The sequence below is a fragment of the Cydia pomonella genome, chromosome 10, assembly GCF_033807575.1.
Source record: "Cydia pomonella isolate Wapato2018A chromosome 10, ilCydPomo1, whole genome shotgun sequence".
NCBI classification, from domain to species: Eukaryota; Metazoa; Arthropoda; class Insecta; order Lepidoptera; family Tortricidae; genus Cydia; species Cydia pomonella.
Window position 1 is genome coordinate 17,194,871 of NC_084712.1, and position 22,073 is coordinate 17,216,943.

The 22,073-nt window shown below is 35.5% G+C and overlaps 1 protein-coding gene across 1 annotated transcript in view; it reads right to left on the reverse strand.

Annotated features, from left to right (window-relative positions):
- The window catches only part of LOC133522299 (probable chitinase 10), a 156,635-nt gene that overhangs the window by 15,853 nt on the left and 118,709 nt on the right, over positions 1-22,073 (reverse strand). The window contains exons 6-11 of the mRNA XM_061857587.1: positions 11,375-11,498; positions 10,032-10,213; positions 7,043-7,170; positions 4,712-4,836; positions 4,254-4,367; positions 3,510-3,712 (exon numbers count right to left, since the gene is read on the reverse strand). Coding sequence (XP_061713571.1) covers positions 3,510-3,712; positions 4,254-4,367; positions 4,712-4,836; positions 7,043-7,170; positions 10,032-10,213; positions 11,375-11,498 — 876 coding nt within the window. The remainder of the gene's footprint in view (positions 1-3,509; positions 3,713-4,253; positions 4,368-4,711; positions 4,837-7,042; positions 7,171-10,031; positions 10,214-11,374; positions 11,499-22,073) is intronic.

The window sequence follows — 22,073 nt, forward strand, 5'->3', positions numbered from 1 at the left end:
CATGAAATAAACATTAATTTACAAAATGTACAAATTAATATTGAAGTATGAGACTAAACCGTAAAACAATTACATTACATTTCAAAAGCGGTTATTAAATAATGAGTGAATTAATAATATTCGCAGCTACGTAAACAGTACACTTGATTAACATCCGTACCTATTTATTATTGAACACAATGAAAATTAAAACAATAAACGAGCAAAAATGTATTGCCATAACTAACCAAATTGTGAAAATGTTTGGTACAAAATAAAATAGAAGTCAACAGTCAACAATGCTTTCAATTTTCGTGTTATTACTGTTCATTCATTTTAACAATAAACAAAATCGTACCCTGTATAATAAGAGGCCTTTTTATCAGTGCGAGATGTTTTAATCGTACCCTTTATATTTCAGTTGATAAAAAAAAACAAAGCCATCACAGTATAGTGCCATCTAGTTAGACTGTGTAACTCGGCGGCACGATTTTTTCTTACGCTTTACACCTCTTCTATAATCAATAAACTTTATTATTACCACGAATGAGATTAAAGTTAAATGGTTCAATCGGAACATCATCTATGACAGCAAAAATGGTATGAATTATTAATTTAGTAAGTATAGGTTTTTGTGAATTTCTAGAAAAAAATATTTTTCATTGTATTCATATTCCATTTCGATAAAGTGTCGTTTAATTTCGCCGAAAATAATTTCTTCATTTATCAATTCGAAAGCTTAAACGGAATCTAATTGTGAGACTTTCCTTATTTAAACTCAAACGGCAATTTTATTAAGCGTCAATCATCCAAAGCTAATATCAAAGAATATTTCGAAGCATTTTTGACTCGATATTAAAAACGAGGGATTCATAGAATGCTATTTCTTGATTCTAATGGTAGAGGTAATAAGACACCGCTACCCAAGGTAGCCATGCCATTGTAGGTACGCGTAATACTACGAGTATTATTGTAGGGAGTATTTTAGAGCAAAGTCGGCCTGGCCCGCCACATTAGGGCTAACGCTAGACAACGTCCATAATGTTTATTTAGGGTCACCGTCATCGAAAACGACGAAGAGGACTATATATTATATAGAGACGTATGTATGTACGTATTGTATTATGTTTGCATTCGTAAGATAAAATTGAGCATACGTAAGTTTACATTTCACACATCTAAACACAAAAATTACTTTTAAAAAGATCTTAATCAGTTTGGGCCCTGCGATACTTCAAGCAGATACACATATATAATTGTTATACTTTTAATAACAACTTTTGCGTTTGGTATTAAGAAACTGTTCTTTTTTTGTCAATTTTAATATATAAAACATTCAATACCAACCAATTGAATAACCTTCATATTTACTACAAAACGCACAGAATTCATATCTTTTGGACTCAACTCAATTATACAGCCTCAGAGGGTATCTAATGTGTTCACCATCCATCCATATTACGGTATTTCTAACTTCAATACATCCCATGCCATACAAGGCACAACTTTTTATAACTCACGTCAAGACTTTGTCACGCCGTAAAAACTCCTAAAGAATACTTTAACTTCCGCAGTATTCCTCAACACTCAAAATATGTTATTTATAACGTACTTGGAGGAAACTTGGGGGTACTTGAAAAGATTGTCGCGTCATAACTGAGGGGTCTTAAATCACTGAGTTCCTTAAATGTACGTATTTTTGGTAAGCCAAAAGAATTTAGTTTGTGTGAAATATTAAACAAGTTGCCGTGATTTATGATTGCGTCGGAATGTTTTGGCAGTTACTGTGCATTCGTCTGTGGTTTGTAAATCGTGTTTTAAGGTAACGAACGGTCTTGGCATAGGAACGGAATGGCCAAACTATTTCTCTACTCAAATTACAGAGTATTTCGGCGAACAACAACAACATAGAAACTAAAATAAAATTTGTAAATTTAATAATTACAGCTACCTAAAAGATGTCTGGAAAAGATCGACTTTTTGTTACCCGCCGTTACTTGTGTTGCTATTTTCTCTCTGTAGTGTGCAAAAAAAATTCTTTGTATTGTATTTTAATAAAAACACCAATCGTAACAGTATTTGAAACTGAGGTGGACGTTAACTTGAGAAACACAATGGAAACACATTTCGACTCTCGAGCGTCGACCTATATCAACATTTACGAGGCTGTCACAACCAACGACATAGCAACTACATTTCACCGTTAAAAGCAGTCGATGCTTCAAACTTTCAACCACGCGACCCATTCGCGTCTTGGCAGGAGAAACAAAGGGGCTAAGAGTGACCCTTGAGATACTCCCGTGAGAGATTTGTTGCTTTCCGTGCCAAACGCATTGTTATAATGGGTTGTCTGTTGAGATAGGTTTGAAGTATTGTTTTGAATATTTGTAAATGTGTTGAACTTTGAAAGATATTTAGATGATTGTCGTGGCTATTGTGGACTTATTTAAATGGTGCTTACGAGTTTTAAATTATTCATCAGCCGACGTAAAGGAATTGAAAAACAAATAATTATAGATAGAAAGTTTATTCTTAAACTTGCGCAATAAAATATTTATTGATCCTTTTTTACAGAAAACCGTGCATAGCAGTTAGGCATAGATAGCGTCTTATTTGCTATACGAGATAAAATTGTTGAGTGTTTTATAAAGTCATCAAACTAACTATTTTCATATTATATCGCTACAAAAAAATCGTACGGTGCAAGCACAATAATATGAAAGTGTAATTTACCGTACCAACTTAACTAGAAATAATGATGAAATATGAAACAAACGTCACCTCATACTCACTGAACATAATTGTTAAGCAGCAGCACTACTGTTGACCGCAAATATAACTTTGTAACTCCGAACGTGTCATTTACCATAACATAACGAGGGCCTCATCAAAAAATATTAAAAACTCTTTAGAAAGTTAAACAGGTAAATATAAAAAAAATCGAAAGTGAACATGAGAAAATTACTAATATTAACCATTAAAATTCAAACAAAGCCAATTGGCGAGTTAAAGAGAGAAAGTGATCGCAATATATTAAGACAAGTTATGGTGGTTCATTTAGAAAAGAAAAAAAACTATATAAGCAACTGATTGGCGCCATGGCGACAATTCTTGTTGCGTAAGAAATTTTGGCTTAGAGTCCAAATAGAGAACTCAATTACCATTAGAGTAAAAAGTTTACTTATTACTAGATTTATACCGTACTGATTCGTTAATTATTCGCAATCAATGGCGTTGGCCGATCGAAGTATTTTATAGATGGCGCTAGCATAGGTTTAAGTTAGAAGTCAATCCCTAGAATTGTGTCAATGTTCATTTTTATTAAATCTATGTCCTCGACGATAGCCCTTTAAGCCAAATATCATAGATCAAAACAGGGAAAATCCATGCTGGTGTCATAGTTGAATAGATATTTTATAATCTTTTGTTAGTTGCCAACCCAATCAGGATAAAAATAAACAGATTACTGAATAATATCATATCCATATATTCATAAATAGCGTAGGTTTTGTTAACCTTCAAAAACTTACTGTTCTTATCGAGCTCAGCAGCAGCATTCTTGTTCTTGACAATGATGGTCTTGGTAGGTTTCTTGACTCTGCTGAGGACATCAGACAGGCTGATTTTGATCGGCTGAGGTTTCTCGGTGACTTCTAGAACCACTGAGGCTGCCACTGAAGCCCAGTCTACGTCCTTAGCGTCCTTGCCACGAGAGATACCGCGAAGCTCCTCTCTGAAATAAGTTGTAGTATTGACGTGATGTTATATAATCTTTACTATAGAAAGTAAGAAATGACTATACTGAAATGAGATAAAAAAAATGTTGACAAAAAAGTAAATTTTTAATTTAAAAGTGGTAATGTGGGCTCAAAGACACTCCCTAAAACGATATGTAATGAAAATTACGAGAGTTATTTTAATTATACCTAATTGTAAACATCAATACACAATTGCACTAAGTCAACAATGTAATTTAAAAGTGAAAGTGTACTGATACTTTAAGTGAAGTGTACTAGCAGGTACTGACCTGCAGGCAGAAACTAATAATCAGTGTCCGGAATATGTAGCCTATTTTTTGCAATTATAGTATATTATAGTATCTTTTTTTTTACTTAATTACTTAAATAATTTTTTCTTCACTTTATAGCTTTTTACCGAATAAGGCAAAAGGAGGATAATTATTTCTATTAGACAGCTAATTTATTTTAATGAAACTGCGTTTCTAGTTTTTACTAATTTGGTTTTGACCTTTGATAAAAGCGTCTAGTCTTTACCTCATAGCTCCAATGAGGGGGTATTTGACGTCTCCACCGCACACACCGCCACTGAAGTCGTCCATGTCTACGGTCCACACCATAGCGCCTCCGAATCCGTTGTCCTTCACCCATCTGTGGAACAAAATGAGAATCAGAGCCTACATAAGTACTCGTAAGTATGTCATAAGTCATTATGATACAAGAAGGTAACTAGTTAACTACAAGAAGGTTACAGTCCGTGTGCTCTTAGAATGACATGAGGGTTGTATAATGATACTTGTGTGATACTGATATTTTGATTGCTTATTAACTCACAAAACTTTTTAACTTATCGTATAAAGTTACAATACTAATAAACACTAAATGACGTTCAGCACATGAATCAGAAGTTGATACAACCAAACCCTTCACGTTATACTTGCAAACAAGAGTAACTTAATATCTAAAATAAGTATTAAATTGAAACTAGTACAAACCTCATCTTGTGCCTGATGGATTTCTCGTCATCGAAGCCGACCCACTGATCGCCCAGGATGCAGTAAGGCACCTTCATCTCATCGTCCCAGACGTAGGTGGCGCCGTTCCGGAGCATTTCACATACCTAATGGGAAAACATCAATTAATATTGATGGATTTATTGGTCGTTAAGTGATTTTTCGACGTTTTTCATTTAGTAAAATTATTATTTTTGATACATTATTGCTGAACAGTTGCCGTTACACTTTTTTACTAAGGGATTAGGGATAATTCAAACCGAGGAAAATATCAAAGTTACTATGTAAGTATCCTAATCTTCGGGGCATAGAATAGCTTCATTGTGTTGGTCCCGAAATAAATGACTTCAATCGTTCACTCAGATCTTTCATTCATTCCGGCAATTACCTCGTAAATGGTATCATAGTGATCAGGTAATAAAGTCATAAGACTCTTTTTATACCAAACGGTTTCAAAAGACAAAACAAATGCCCTTGAGAATTACCCGTAAAAGCAAAGTATTAAGATTAAGTTCGGATGCCGACCGCAGCAGCGATTCTTTTATAATATTAATTTTCCTTGATTATTGTTAACCCTTAATCAAATACCGGGAAATTATTTCCCACTTCATTCTAATTTACAAAATATTTTTTATCTTTTTAATGGCAGCACTCAGCGATACCAACCATACAGATTTAAAATCTTAGTAACAATTTGAATTTGAAAAATGGCAACACTTTTGTAATGGCCGCCATTTGTGATCATACGTCAAAGTCAATGTCAGTTGTCGTGATTTTTTTGCAATAACAACAGTTTTTTTTAGTGTTTTGAGGTTAAGTGCAAAAAAAAAATCTGGTAAGTGCATACACTGACTACTATCATAAACTAAACTTATTTTTCCTGTGTTTTGCTTTAAAACAATTGTGATAACGATATGATTTAGCCAAGATTTTAAGGTTTTAGTAAGTGGGAAATTATTTCCCATTGTCTGTTCCTGAACTAACGATTTAAAAAAAAAAATGTAGGTTTTATCAAGTGGGAAATTATTTCCCAATGTTTGTTCTCCACCTACTTTTCATACTATTTCATCTGAAGAAGCACTGTAATATTTTTAGATGATAAGCTAATTGCATTGATCATTTCGCATTGTTTAATTAATACTATTCCAAAGATTTTCTTCCAAAGTTCTTGTAATAAGATAATAAATAAATAATAATAATAATCTTTCATTTGTATTCCCAACTTCTTGTAATAAGATAATAAATCCTTCATTTTAGGCCTGCATGTTAATTTTTTTTTACTGTTACTAAAAATCATACTTGAATTCCAAGCAAAGCCGGGGGGAGCTACTAACTTGTAAAAAGTTTGTAACCGTATCGGACAATGGGAAATTATTTCCCACTTCATTCAAAATTTTGCTATTCCGTACCGGATAACGGGAAATTATTTCCCACCGCAAAACCCCCCTTTCCCCCCCACTTAATTTTTTTAAATATATTTTTTCGTAATCTACGCACCCAAATTACCTAAAAACCATTCTTAGTTTTCAAAAATTTCATAATAAGTGGTCCGTTTGATTAAGGGTTAAGGTGTTGTTGTTGCACTACTATCTAGATAAGATTAATACGTTCAATCCGTAAGTTAGTTTATAAAGGCTGCTGCTAAAGTACAAATGTTACATATTATTACTACGTCTACTACTATCTACTACATTAGGTACTACTACTATCAGAAGTTAAAAAAAAAACCTAAAACGCCCGACCGCGTCTACTTATGATTTCACGGTAATTTGAAATTGATCTCGGTAATCTGCCGCTTGACACCCTGTACTTTTTAATAGAGCTTGTCAAAGGTTTCCACTTCATGTTCTCATATATAATACCCCTGTAAAACAGATAACATGATATCTCGTTTTTCATTCAATTTACCTCGTAGTGGGCGAGGAACCTCGCTTTCTTTTTTTGTACTTATCGGCCGGTAGACGATTTAACCCTTTATAAGGGATAAGGGTGCCACAAATTATGCAAAATAGAACCTATCACTTTGAAATAGAGTTCTAAATCAGATGGGAAATATCTATTTCCTCTGCCTTATAAAAGCTTAAAATAGCTATTTAAAACTAGATTTTTAGCTTTTTGTGTCACATATTTTTTTACTAATGGTTCTTCAACGTCATTATAGGCGAGAACCCTCTCTCATTATAAAAGGAATAGGCGTTAAAATATATTTGTTTACAGCTCAATATATTATAATAATTCTACTTCATACTCACAAATATTATACGTCTGTAAAACACATAACCTGATACGTATCTCGTTTTTCATTAAAGTTACCTCGTAGTAGGCGAGGAAGCCGCTCTCCTTTGTGTACTCGCCCGCCTTGCCGCCGCCGCTCGCAGGGGAATTCACTTTGAAGTTATTCGGATTGGACAGAGTGAACGTCCGGCCGTATGTCGGCATACCTGGAGGGAGATATTAGTAATATTAAAGATTATCAAATCAAACTGAGACCCGTGGAGCGCAACATGCTTGGAGTAAAAAGGATTGATCCGAAAAAAAAAAGGCCAGGACATGTAACTTTTGTAACACCTTTTATGTAAACCCTTTTTATGTGCAAATAAATGATTATGATTATGAAACACTCCGTTGCGTTCCAAAACAGGCATGGTCTCGTCGGGGTCAAAAGCGCCAGGCTAAAGTGGGACTGGGCAGTTGGCAGGCCATGTACGACCTATGCACCCACAGAGGTGGGGTAAACTAGGCACGGAGTTGGTGTTACAACGTAAACGCCAGAGTGATCGGTCTAGGTCGGATGGCTGGATGGCCTGGACGCATTTCTCAGCAACTGGACAGGACATATTGGACTTAGTTGGCAAGAAATCTAGGGGGAGACCTCTGCGCAGCAATGGGACACTTTGTGTGGCCGAAGTTTTTCGGGAAAAGTTCGAAGGAAAAAAACAGAGGAATTATATTTACTTGTAGAACTTTTCTACATAATTCCATCCACTTTTCAGCCGGTAAAGTACAACTTTCAATTAGCGCCAGACTCGAGAGAGTTTACAATAGTATGCAAAGTTGAAAAGAGAAAAACAATTGGCGTTTAATTCGGATAGCAACCCTTTTTAAGCGAGTAGTACCCGTATAAAAGTGACAGATTTATATGGGAACTAAAAAAGAAGTAACAAAGGAAGTTATCTACTTAAAAAGGTCCATTCCAAAAAATTGTTGTGTACGTGAGTATTGTTTAAAACAAATTAAGTAGCCGATATTTGGCATGATAACGTTTAATAACATAGCTTTCAATTAAACAGTGGAATGAAATTCACTTCCTGCAAATCTATTCCCAGTCCACTATAACTTGGATCTTTTAAAATCGAGAGTGAATAGACATATTTTGGTTAAGCATGTTCCATCCTATACTGTATTGGCACTTACCATCAGGTAAGATTGTTGTCAAAAGCTTACCTTTTTCTAATAAAAAAAAAGCATAATACAAATTTTAACAGGTTATTAAGATAGCTGACATACGCATCACGTCCCCAAAAAAGTAGAAATTTTGTGGAATGCCCCAAACAATCATGTAAAATTTTGACTGGAATTACAATTTTTACTGGTTTGGGTTTTATCATTGTTATATTACTAAGTACACCAATTGACCAGCCAGCATTTTTCCTTACTTGACAATAATAAAGAATAGAATAGAAAGCCTACATTCGTGGAAAAATAAAAGAAGAAAGCAACATGTAACATTATAACAAACAACTTGGAAAAGAAATAATAGTTCACAACGAATTTATATACATAAATAGAATGGTGGCGATAAATGTCAAGAAGACACTTTAATTAAACACTTGTTTAATTGAAATAAAAGAACCCTTGTTCACACAACATAAGCTTCAGAATTGCACATGCCTTAATTAATATATTAGGACACCTTATACGTAAACGAGTTGAATTTATAATTCTGCTTCAAAATGTTAAAGCAATCTCAAAATGTCACGATTTAACCTTACAAAGACATCAACATTCGCTGTTAATTTACCCTTCTTGTTCACGAAAACACATAAATTGTCAACAGTATGATTAAATTCTGAATTTGAGTCAAAGTTGACGAAGTAAAACGACTTTCTTGATTTACAACCCATTTTTGTTATTCACAGCCAAAGACTTATTGATAACATTAGATGGCTAAGAATATAAATTCTTTCTTCAAATTTGACGGCGTTTTATGGTTCCGTAAATTATGCAGTAAATCTGTACCCCTAGTGTAAATTTAGTCGATAGCGAAACGTGACCGTGACGTACGCGTTTGCGTTAAGTCTCATTTTGTATGGGTTTTTGAACAGCGCGCCAAGCGGGACGTTTTGGAAAGTCAAAAATCTCATACAAAATGACACTTAACGCAAACGCGTACGTCACGTTTCGCTGTCGAAAATATTTACACTAGGGGTACAGATTGACAAATATCAACGTTTGACATCCCTCGACAATCACAGAACCTATGGTACAATACAGTAACTGTTCGCTTTTTCTGACATTTCACATGTCTTCTATAATAAATTACACTTTGTTTTCAGTCCAAGAAAGGTTTGAACAAGTTTATCAAACTTTTACTACCCACTCAATCAATCTTATTGAAATCGCCTAGTTTTATTATTTACGGCCTTCGAATGTCATTTTTAATTTACAACCAGGGATGACCTTGTGTCGTAAACTAGCCCCGGACCCTCGTTTTATTTATTTACCCCTACGTCAGGGGTCACAATTTATGTTCCATGACAAATTGGAAATTTGCAGTACTGTTAGAATTTTCATTAGGTAGCGCGACTTGGGAATAACGTGTAGACTTTGTTTTTCTTATTTGATTTTGTGATTCAGTTTGATTTCATATTTCATAGGTACTTTGTACGATAAATCAATGCAGGATAATATATTTGATAAATAAAGTTGTGATAACATATAGTGTTGGCCTGTACTACACTACAAAGGACAATTTTTGATCATAATGACAATTGTAAAGATACATAGCTAAATATTATCTCAGTAATTTCCTGAGAGTCGTCTAGTTTTATACATCATGGCAACCACTACCAATTATTAGTATATTGTTGGGCATGGAATCTACTTCAGTGTAATGACGTCATCAAAATGACTTCCGCCTCATGGTTAATACTGTACATATATTGCACCCAGATGATGTATTACACATACACGTGGGGGTATCAAATGAAAGCAGATTTAGACTGTTTCAAAATAAAGTACAATTTAAGTGTCGGCGTGACGGGTCTTTAGTGAATTTGTACTAACATCATTGGCAACTTACCAATAATAAGCTTTTCCTTAGGCGCTCCCAGTTTGACCCATAGATGTGCAGCATGGTCCACAGACAGCTGTTTCCTCCATTCCGAGTCAGATGATGGTGCATACAGAGGTGCATTGTGTCCAGTCTCGCGCTCCCATTTGCCGTGGAAATCGTAGGCCATGAGGTTGATGAAGTCGAGGTAACTGTTGTAGAAAATAAGTAGAAATTAGTGGGAGGCGGTCAGAAGGGCATCAAATAAGTAACAAAATAAATTTTCCTTTTCAAAGTAATTTATCGTCAAAATTTCAAATAAGTATTTAACTATCAGAAATGTATGTGAGGTCAATTTGGAGTAGACCGTCTATAAACTCTTTCGTCGCTTCGAACTTCACCTTAAATACGGAAAAACAAAGGTTTTGCTGCGTAACTTCTACAAAGTTGTTAACATAACTTATACAAAAAAGTGTGTTAGTAGAAATGTTAAGTGAGATATCAAATGTAATAAATGTGAAGCGATAAGTGTGAGAGAATTGATACAAAGCAAAGTTTCACCTGACAACAATTTAAATGTATTCAAAATTAATCACGAAAAGGCAACCGTCATTAAAATTATACGCACGTGCCAAGAGCTCCACATTTAAGTGTCTCACCCTAAAGTTTCACAACGCCATTAAACAAATGCCAATCAGAATAATAGCCCCGTCGAAACGATAACGTGTTCATGTTTGCATCGAGATCGCCTACCCTTTGATAAAAGTTCGACGCGTCCTGAAAAGCCGCCAGGCACCACCATGTCTAACATGACAGTCGACAGATGTGTCAAGTATTTGAATGAAGCTAAACACCAACTTTCATAACACCCTGCAAAAACCCAACACGATCGTATGTCACACGACATAAGGATGATGTTCGCAGAAAAAGTGGTTACGCGTGTGAATTCGCATGTTAGCTTTTCCGCACATTGTTTTAGAGTATGGGAAATGCGTAAACAATGTATATGGAATATGAATGAGAGAAATTTTGCAATACGTCCATGTGACAATGTATATTTTAGTGTAGCTAGGTTTATTTAGGTCGCCATGCATTAACCCTGGATTTACTAGAAATTTTAAGCTAATTAGTCCGCCAATTTGAAGCAATTGTTGGAATATGGTGTGCATTAATATTGTATTGTTTTATCAAGGCTGCAGCCTTTAAAAGTGAAGGCATGAGATTTGACTCTGATTCAGATAAATGGCATTGCTGTTGTCATTTATTTAGAAGTGTTTTGGCTTTAAATTACCTGTGTAAATGTTAAAAGTTTATAGAAAGCACGGGTTTTCTTATCTATAGGCCTCTGCCTCGTTCTGGTAATAGAGACTTGCCTAGCTACAGCAGGCACATCGTATCCTCCTTTGATGTTGTCAGGACCAACTGGAACAGCAGCAGTAAGGAGCAGCCGGGGTTTCTTCACTTCTTGGGCCTCGGCCTCGAAGGCCTCACGCAGTTCTGAAATAAAGGACATTAATTAGATCTGGGAGCACTTTTTCGCATGAATTCAACCCTTCATTAAATTTCTGAAGGGTTCCGTTGGAAACAATTGGTCTTAAGACCAATAGAACAACATACCATAAGTTTAAATACATCTTTAAGCCAAGTCAACTGCATTAACACATTAGCAAACCTCAAACTCGGACCTTAGACGTTGTTTGGGACCTTAGTTTCATTGACTGTTGTAAGGGAAAGCCTTAACTAAGGGTCGTAATGCGTCAAGTTGATGTCTTTAGTAATGACCGTTTGTAGTTTGTAGTTGATATAATAAATTTGATTAAATGAAATTTGTGGCTTCGATGGCATTTATGAAAAGAACATCCTACTGAACTGTTAACTACCATTTCCTTTCAATCGTTAGTTCAGTTCCTTTTAGTCTTTCATGATTGGCTCATAGATAATAATAAATATATAAATAATAATAAATAAATATTATAGGACATTATTACACAAATAGACCAAGTCCCACGGTAAGCTCAATAGGGCGTGTGTTGTAGGTACTTTGACAACGACGTATATAATATATAAATACTTAAATACATAGAAAACAAACATGACTCAGGAACAAATATCCATGCTCATCACACAAATAAATGCCCTTACCAGGATTTGAACCCGGGACCATCAACTTCATAGGCAGGGTCGCTATCCACTAGGCCAGACCGGTCGTCACAAACGTATAGATAAAACGTAACACCAATGACTTTTTAAGATTTAGAGTAAAATATAAAACTTCTCTTGGTTAAATATTCTTAATACATAATTGACAAAATTATACAATATAAATTCAAACAAAAAATGGTATTTATTTATAGGCCAGATTCGCCTCAAAAATAACACCTATGTATAACTATCTTGTGATGAAAGTTAATAAAGAAAAGAAACGATTTTGTTGTAATATCAAACAACCTTAGTAATCTTCCATCTAAAGTATACTTGTAAATAATATTTTGTAAACCAAACCTTTTTATTGCAATCTAAAGGAGACCAGGGTCGCATATTATTAACCAGGAGTTGAACCCACGACCACCAGTTTTAAAAACACACGCGCGCATTATTAGGTTACAAAAAAAAAAACAAATAATACTTGTTGAGTGTTTAATTCTCACGCAATACTAAAATATATCATAACAGTGCTATGTTATGATGTATTCCATTAATAACAATCGTTAATGCGAATATAATAGCACACAGCCGGTGTTTACAGGTCTAGGATAGGAATTCGAAAGGAAACTCTGTTACTATAGCAAGGACGAATGTTAACAAATCGTTTGCAAATCTAGGAAGCTGATTCTGTTTCAATAGAAATAGAATACTACTTCTAGTCAGACGAAGACAAGTCTGCAACGAATTTGATAGTACGAGTACACGCAGTGCATGTGTTATTTTAAACGTTAAACTTTTGTGAAATTATGACGTATAAATAACAATTGCACTGCGTGTGCTATCAAAATAAGTAGTTGCAGACTTATCTTGGTCTAACTCTAGAACTAATTTATTCGTAAGCATTAACACAGGAAAGAAAAATTATACAAAGGCAACTTCAGCGCTGATCGAGCGATGAGACCATCGTCGGGTGAAACAATCACGAAGAAAACAAATACAATACAAGCTATCATATCAGACCAAACTAATATTGGCTGTGCGTTACATCTGCACAGTTTAATCTAGTTTTCATCTTATTTGGTACCTAAAGACACCGCGCGCCGCTGCACCAATCAGTGTGAGCCACTAACGTTGATGGGACCTTTTTTTTGGAAAAGCATTTCACAACAATCTCACCTGATGGTAAATCTCGATGTAGTCTAGGATAGATCATGCTTATCTGAAAGATATCTATCCACTCTCGATTTAAAAAGATCCAAGTTATAGTGGACTGGAAATAGATTTGCAGGAAGTGTACCTTTCTACGGTGTTCTAGGCTCTGCTAGGATAGGTAAAAAAGGAGATATGTTTACCTACGTATGTATTTATTTTTAATCATTCCGTTTCCCTTTACCATAAAATGGCTCACATAAAGATTTCCTGGGTACCTCTAGTCTAGAATAAAGTGCACATTTATAAAAAGGGCATTTTTCTTCTGGATATTTATTGCAATATTAAATATACTCGTAAATGTGACTCTGCAGAACCACAGACAAATAAATTAATGATTGTCAATCTCTGTATAAAGCTACCTTCTACGTCTTTATTCAACATCTCGTCTGATCTAGAGCAGAGCCCAACTGGGGAAGTAACACCTTACAGAAAACCGCAGCCAAATAACACTAGACCCCACCCATAGTGTTGTGTTCCTGCCCGTGAGGGTTGCCAGAGCTCAACGAGGGTGCGGAGTGCTAGGGTCGGCAACGCGCATGTAACTTCTCTGGAGTTGCAGGCGTACATAGGCTATGGAGACTGCTTACCATCAGGCAGTCCGTATGCTTGTTTGTCACCGACGTACTATAAAAAAAAACATGGCATTACAGTAGTAAAGTGTCTTTTCGTATGTCTACTTAAAACCATCTACATAGTTCACACTTAATTAGCCTACCTACTAATAAATAATTTTAGGTAGCATAAAAACTCACTAACTAGAGTGACCAGCCATTTTTAAATCCTTTACGGGTGGAATAGCCGGATTAAAATTCATTAATGCCGTAACGCCAATTTGAACGCCGCTCGCGCCAATACAAGTCCTAGTGAAATGAATGCGGGAATGATAAGTTTGAATTGGCCTTGAGGGGTAATCTGATTTAGAAAATATATCAAATATAGTTTTGATACTATCATGTGACAATCACTTGTGATGATTGATGAGCGTGAAATGCACTTCAAGTCGTGTCATCTCGCTGGCATTTATAATAGGAGCGCTCATATCATAACAATATCTAAACTTTAAAAGCCGTGATGCAGTATTTTCCAGCGCTTTTAATTGATGATTATGAATGACGAATGCAAAATTGTTTGAGTGGATCAACTTTTCTGGTTGTAATTCTTATAAAAATAAAAAAATAAAAATCTAACGTAAGGGCATAGCCGTAGTTGCTATACAACAAATTTTGACAAAATATTTTTAATAATGTTAATATCCAGAGAGGAAAATGCTGACTACGTTTATATGAAAAGGCGATTTCATATTCGCGGGTCCTCCACTTTCGTCTTAAGAGTGACTCAGGCGACCGTAATCATGGCAACAACTGTCAAGAAAAAGTTGATTCACCCGTTTAGAGTCTGTGCGGAAAGAGTACAGTCGTGGAATGTATGGGGCTCAATACATTCCATGACTCTTCTCTTTCCGAACAGACCATACAAATGCACGTCTCTATTATTAACGTATCTCTGGAACACAATTCCGCTTAGGTCCCGCTGGGTCGTCAGTTAAATGTCATATTTAAACGTTCTAATACTTTTCAGGATATAGTTTGCGTGTTATTGTGGTTCTTGGAAAGTATTTACTGTTCCTGTAATGTTACTGTAATAAAAACTTTAAAGTAGATAATGTTATTATAACTAGTGTGGGGAAGCTCACAAGGGCGCTCCTTCAACTAGGGAAGGTCCGACTGAGTATGGTAACCAGTGTCATAACAGGTCATGGACTATTTAACAAACATCTTTTCATAACAGGTGTCACAGACAGTCCCTTATGCCGAGGATGCATGGAGACAGAAGAAACAGCCTCTCACGTGGTGCTGGAATGCAGCGGAGTGGCCCCATACAGGGCAAAACATCTCGGATCCCCGAGAGACCTCCCTGAGGTCCTACTCAACATCAAAGGTCTGATAGGATTCCTCGAGGAGTTGGGCTGGCAAGAGTAGCCAACCCTCCACCCCCCCTTGTCACGCAAAATAGGCGCCAGTCGTCGAGTTGCGGAAAATCGCCCGAACTACAATACAATACAATACAACTAGTGTGGGGTAGAATTAAACATAATTATCTCCCAAATTGTATCACGCATTTTGAACCCTGAGTACTACATATATGTTTTATTTAGGAATGGTTTTAACAGCTTATTAATATTGATAATTATTTTAAGTTAGCCCTAACAGATGATAGATTGTACAACCTCCATATTAAACATGATTACGTTTTATCGATAGAAAATCCAATAATTATTTAAATCCACCTAGGCATAGCCCGCCATCACAATTAATTATATTATAATATTTTTGGGGTAGGTACCTACTTTAACCTTGTTTCGACCTTGATCAACTAATGATTTAAAATATATATATATATATTAATAATATTTTACATTTAAAATATTGGTACGTTTCGTACATCAATTCTATAGATACTAAGTTAAGTTAGCTTGGGTTTATAGCTTTTGAGTCTGATAAAATTTTACTAGCTGACACACGTGACGTCTTTGGCTAGAATGCATTTTTAACGTAGTACGATATTGGATCATATTGAATAGAAACGGTAAAATATAGTGAAGGTAACACCTGGATGAGCAAGTTCATACACATTTTATTGCACTATGCTGATAGATAGAGAGAGAATGTAGTCGTAAATTGAAATAAATAATTATTACCTTCAGTACCTATATTTACAGTCTCTCAATATACAAGGTATTTATTTAGTCACCAGCAATAATTTACTGGTTGACTATGTTGGTCATATTGAGCAACTTTTACTATGAGACCAATCCCGAAATCGCAAAATGTATGAAACGGACAGTTTTTTTTTTTGTTCACCATTTCGGGGTTGGTCCTATAATAGAAGTTGCACAGTATGACCTATGTTTTCACCCCGTAAATTGTTGCAGGTGAATAAATAAACAGCCCGTATAGATCATATTTGCATCTTAATCGTAGCGAATATGTCAGTGTCAAAAATAAAGTTTTTTTTTGAAGAAACGTTACTTTTGAGACTGACATATCCGATCTATATCGTATCGTACCTAATATTTGACGTATCGTAAAGTTCGAATTGGGCCGTAGACAGCGCTTTTGAAAATAGTCTAGTCATCATCTCAATCTTCATACCTATGTCGAAGTAGTTACCCCACAGAAGCGTCCTATATGACATATAAGAATGAAAGTAACCAAAGTAAAAGTAACATACAAACCCTAAAACCTTAACAAAACCTCTTTACAAGTAATATGAATACAATCTAGAACACCGTTGTATAACTTATTGTATTATTGCAACTTGAATGTATAATATATTATGTAAAGTGTAGTAGCACTATTCCTAAGCTCAAGGTATTTTCCCATTTCAAGTTTTACCCCAATGGAATCTTGCCAATTTGCCATTTTGATATTCAAAGGAGATTAAGTAGGTATAAATAGGATACTGTTAGCTTGGAAAGTTACTGTTAACGATACAGAACCAGAATGACGTATCAAATAAGAGTTTATACAGAAATACGGCATTTGGCATTCAGTCAGGGCGGCAGTGCAAGTGTAGTTTCTTAGAAAGCCGAGCGATTCAGAATAAATGCAAGTACGGGGTTTTCCTGTGATTAAAATACACTTTACATGCTTGTAGGTATAAGATAATTGTATTAGAAGTACCTGTATGTTAATAGGATATTTTAATTTCAACCCGGATTAAGAGAGACAGTGGAAATACGCATGTAATTGTCAAGTCATAAGACGGAATTATATTTACTAGCTGCAGAGATAGTTAACCCCTCCCCCCTGCAAACAAATTTCTATGCAGCGGTCATTATCTATGCAGCTGACTGAACATTAAATTATTAAATACCTCCGCCATACAGAAAACCACAGTCAAAATTGTTTGACTGTGGTTTTCTGTATGGCGGAGGTATTACTAGACCCTACTCATACTGTTGTGTTCCTGCCGGTGAGTAAGGTTTCCAGAGCTCAACGAGGGTGCGGAGTGTTAGGGTCGGCAACGCGCATGTAACACCTCTGGAGTAGCAGGCGTTAACTAAAACTTAGTGATGATATTGCCACACTTTGTTATTGCAAATGCCACGCCATGCCATTGGACCCGGGTAGGTCCTTAAACTACGTCCATAAGAGAGGTATGGGCATTGTGAATGTCATCTCGCTTTGTGTGGTAGGGCACAGCCAGTGGATGTCATTCCAGATCTAGAGCAGAGCCCAACTGGGGAAGTACCTCCACCTTACAGAAAACAGCAGCGAAATAACACTGGACCCTACTCATAGTGTTGTGTTCCTGCCGGTGAGTAAGGTCGCCAGAGCTCAACGAGGGGGGGCGGGTTTAGGTTTGGAGTTGCAGGCGTACATAGGCTATGGAGACTGCTTACCATCAGGCGGGCCGTATGCTTGTTTGCCACCGACGTAGTATAAAAAAAAAACGCAGAGTTATCCTCGTCCAATTCTAATTAATTGATCTACCAATATTTTTCTATATGAAACAGCCTTTCTGCTCCAGTTATTGCTACGTCACTCGATGACTAGCTATACGTGTATCAAACCGACAGCAAAAAACTGTGAGATACATTTGCTGACCTTACACATTTATGCTGGCCATGGCCGGGTGACTATATATTATCTAGTAAAAAATAGTTTCATACAAGAGTGTTGTTATAAAACCTTGCAGAGCACGAGCAAATAAAGGGCTGGAGGAATTTAATGATCTATTACAAATCTCTGTTTTGACATTTTGCTAAGACAGTTATCCGCGACCACGACCAGTGAAACCTGCGTCGAAACGTCGGAAATAAAAGTAACAAAATAATTAACGATAGACCTGATTACATATTATATGTTTTAAAATATGATAAATCAGTTTTCAATACCACGACAGTGGAAAACAATCGTGGGACCCGCGTGATAGTAAGCGGACTGAAACCTAATTGACGCTTGCAATACCAGCGGCCACAGCCGCAGTTAATTTGACTCGGGTATGGTACCTATACAATTCACAGAAAACAAGGGACAAATACATGCTTCTCACAGCTAATGGTCTGAGGGCCTACCGCGAAAACCAAAATTCGCAAATTGCGGGAATCTTTCTCTATCACTCTCAGTAAGACGTAATTAGAGTGAAAGAGAAAATTGATGATGAACTTCGATTTTCGCGGTAGGCCGCGGGTGTTCTAGGGTACCTTACTAGCTAACGGGAATACAGCACTACGAATCTAACATACTCGTATTATGCAGATATAGTAAGTAGCAGCAGTGTTACTACATATGTCAAATACATAATATTTTTCATCTTCTGTAAAACGGAAGTTCTTTAATTAAGAGCTCGATTGAATTTCACCTTCTCAAATAAACGGAGTTTTGTTCTCATTTTAAAACTACGTGTTGGATTGTAATGAACTTTGTACATACAATGACATGAGGTATACGGCCCGATTTTGAAGAATGAGATACGATAACGATAAGTTCTGGTTTAGATAAGTTCTCATTCAGATATCGTTTGTATGTCATATAATTGACAGAAGCAGCTCGATTCGGGCAACCGATGCCACTTTGACGTTAGAAATATCGTAGATAGATCGTATTGGGATCACAGCGGAATCGAAATAAATCGTCAATTTTGATATGTCGTTTAGTCATTGCTCTTTTAAAAATCTTTCCAAGATCTTAAACGTGTCTGTAATCATTCTTCAAATCCGGCCGATAGGCCTCTAATTATTTTCTATAGCACCAACTTATAAAACAAACGAAATAAACCAAAAACACGTTTTGTATAAAAAACTTAAATTCACTGTATTTTTAACTATGGTAGCTGAAGCTATATAAACTAATTACAGGCATAGATACCTACTTAGTTAGTTATACTGGGAATTTTCCGCAAATCGACAACCATTGTGCCTTTTTTGCGTGAACAGGCATAGATATTAACATTTACTATTGTAAGTATAAAGTTTCAGGACAATCTAGCTAGTGGTTTGAAAATGAGAGCGTAACTACGTTTGTATGGAAAACCGAGCTTGCAGCGAACTCTTAAGGACATACCAGGGTCAAAACTAGCTGTAACGGGTCTCAAACTCTCAATATCTCATTACAATAGTAATATTAATAAAGCGCCGTATTAGCAAAAATGAACCTTATGTCAAAGAAAACAAAGACTGACATGTGAAAACTTTGTGTAAAAAGATATTTATTGCAACACGACTGTGGTCTGAATGGTTGGTCATTTAGCCTTATGTCACGGTGACGTGCTCTAATGACGAGCTTTTTGCGCTTTTGACAATAAATACATTGGGCTATCAGTTATTTTGAAATCATGTTCAAGTCAACGATTCCACAACATTTTTTGTTGTTCGTGCAATTGGTACTTGTGTGTGACGTCACAATTTTACGAAACGGTATCATAAAAGCATTTAACACATACTTAAGGTATTTAAGTGTATTTACATGGTATTTACCACCGTTCGTAATTTTCGTTGTTACGTTTTTTCTTATAATTTGTCAAAGTTATAGTATCAGTTAAGTGAAGTTCAATAGAAGTGGCTAATCACGTTTATCAAAAGTTTACGTACTTAAATCTTTAACTTAGATATACTATAGTTAAAATAAAATATGTTTATTAGTAATATTTAAGAAAAAACAATCCTTCGATTACATCGTTATTTGTTATTTATTGAAATCCACTACAGTAAATTCACTGGAATAGGTACCTACTTAACATAGTTTCACAAATAAATTGGTTATTTAGCATATTGCCTGCAAAGTTGGAGCCAAAATCTTAATTTACCTCGTATTAATTGCCTGCAAAATAAATTAAACTTTCGGCTCCATCTGACGGCAATCCATTCGTTAGCTCTAAAATGGGAACCTAACGAATATCTCAGATATTTGGCAGTAGAATTAATTCAGTTTGCAATCAGTGGGAGAGCCGTGTTTTGTTGGTCCTCAATGACAGCGGACATCGATGTCATCTCGCGACGAATGACGAATGAGTAGCTGTCATTATTTTTTTACAAAGCAATCTCTTTTAAAATCAAAATAGAACGGACTAGGCGGTCGCTCCTGAATGAACGGTCCTCACCAACAAATTTTATACCAAGCGTCATTGTTTTTCACGCTGTATGTTATCCTTGTCTAACTCGCTACCTACTTTTAGGCATTAGAAGGGCGTAACCTGGGCGTAACTATATTTGAAAGCGTTCTATTTCACGTCTAAACACGGCAACACCTCACTAACCACTCACTGGTGACCGACAATTTAATGGTTTTCGCATTGACCCGTGTGTTTTAGGCCGCCATTTTACTGTTTTTCGATCCGACCACTCACGGGTTGAACGCCACTTGAAAGGATAGCAGATATTTCTTCAGTTATATTTCAAATTAAGCCCAACCAAAAAATTTGAAGAAGTGTCATAGGGACCATCATTGGACGCGAGAGATACAAAAAAATTGACAAATCGAGACAGTACTATTAGAAGTATTAGAGCAAATTAAATTATTTTTAGAAAATATTTTAATTTGTTTTTTATTTCAAGTAGAAACACTACTATATAAATTATAAACTGAAATAAATACCAGGCGGACCGTATGCTTGTTTGCCACCGATGTAGTATAAAAAAAAGTCATATACCTACTAAGAAAAATATGAAAAATAATTATTTCAGTTTATAAATCAAGACAGGTAAAAAAAACCACACAACTAAAGTAAAATATTACATTTATGTTCCATAAGTTCAATACGTAATTAAGTATCCATCTTTGTTTTCGGTTTGTTATGAGTTTACCTAGACTATGATTTTTGAGTTAGTTTTGGACTATAGTTGGGTTTTACGCAAGCCAAGTGGTATAGTTTTATACTTACACGAAAGCCGGCGCGTATATCTGTTATTATAAATCAACTTATACATGAAGCTTGGTATAATAAAGCTAGGATTTGAAGCCGTCTGTATTTATTCCGAAATTTTAACTAAATTATTTATTTTTATATTTATTGTAAACTTAATTGTACATTAAAAAAGGTACAATGGCATGTTTTTTTTATTACAAAACCTGGTTTTTCACTACGATTAAAATTGTTTGCTACGACGCGTGGCGTGTGCCTTCCAGATCAAAGGTTGTAATTTCGAATCCCAATTTCTACCAATAGTTTTTTTAAGTGTCATGTAAGCACATGTTAATTATTGATTGATTTCGGACAACGGAAAATTTCTTGATACATCCGCGAATAAATTGAAAGGCCTGTATTTACTGTAAATAATTATCTACATATATATTTTTTACATATCAATATTTACATGCGTAACGATCGCCAAAATGTACACCATAAAGCATGCCTAATGTATATGAACTTAATACGAATATACCCTTATTGACCTTTATAAAAATTCCACAAGCCTTTAAAATAAAAGTCGCATAAAAGGCTTAATCCCTGGGCGGTACAAAATAAGGTTTTAAAAGGAACTTGCACCCTTTATAATGTAATCATACCCTCGCACCCACGGTCGGGTTCCGCACAGACTACCTTCTACAAGTTCTTGCATTATAATTAAATTTATTATTTTTGTGTGAGTTTTGGGTGCGGGAATGTTTCCGTGTATTTACAACTATGGTTATTGTATTTTATTTGCAAAATAGCTACCAAACTATGAATTATATTTAAATAGGAAGGAATTTTAAATGTGCTTAGAACTGT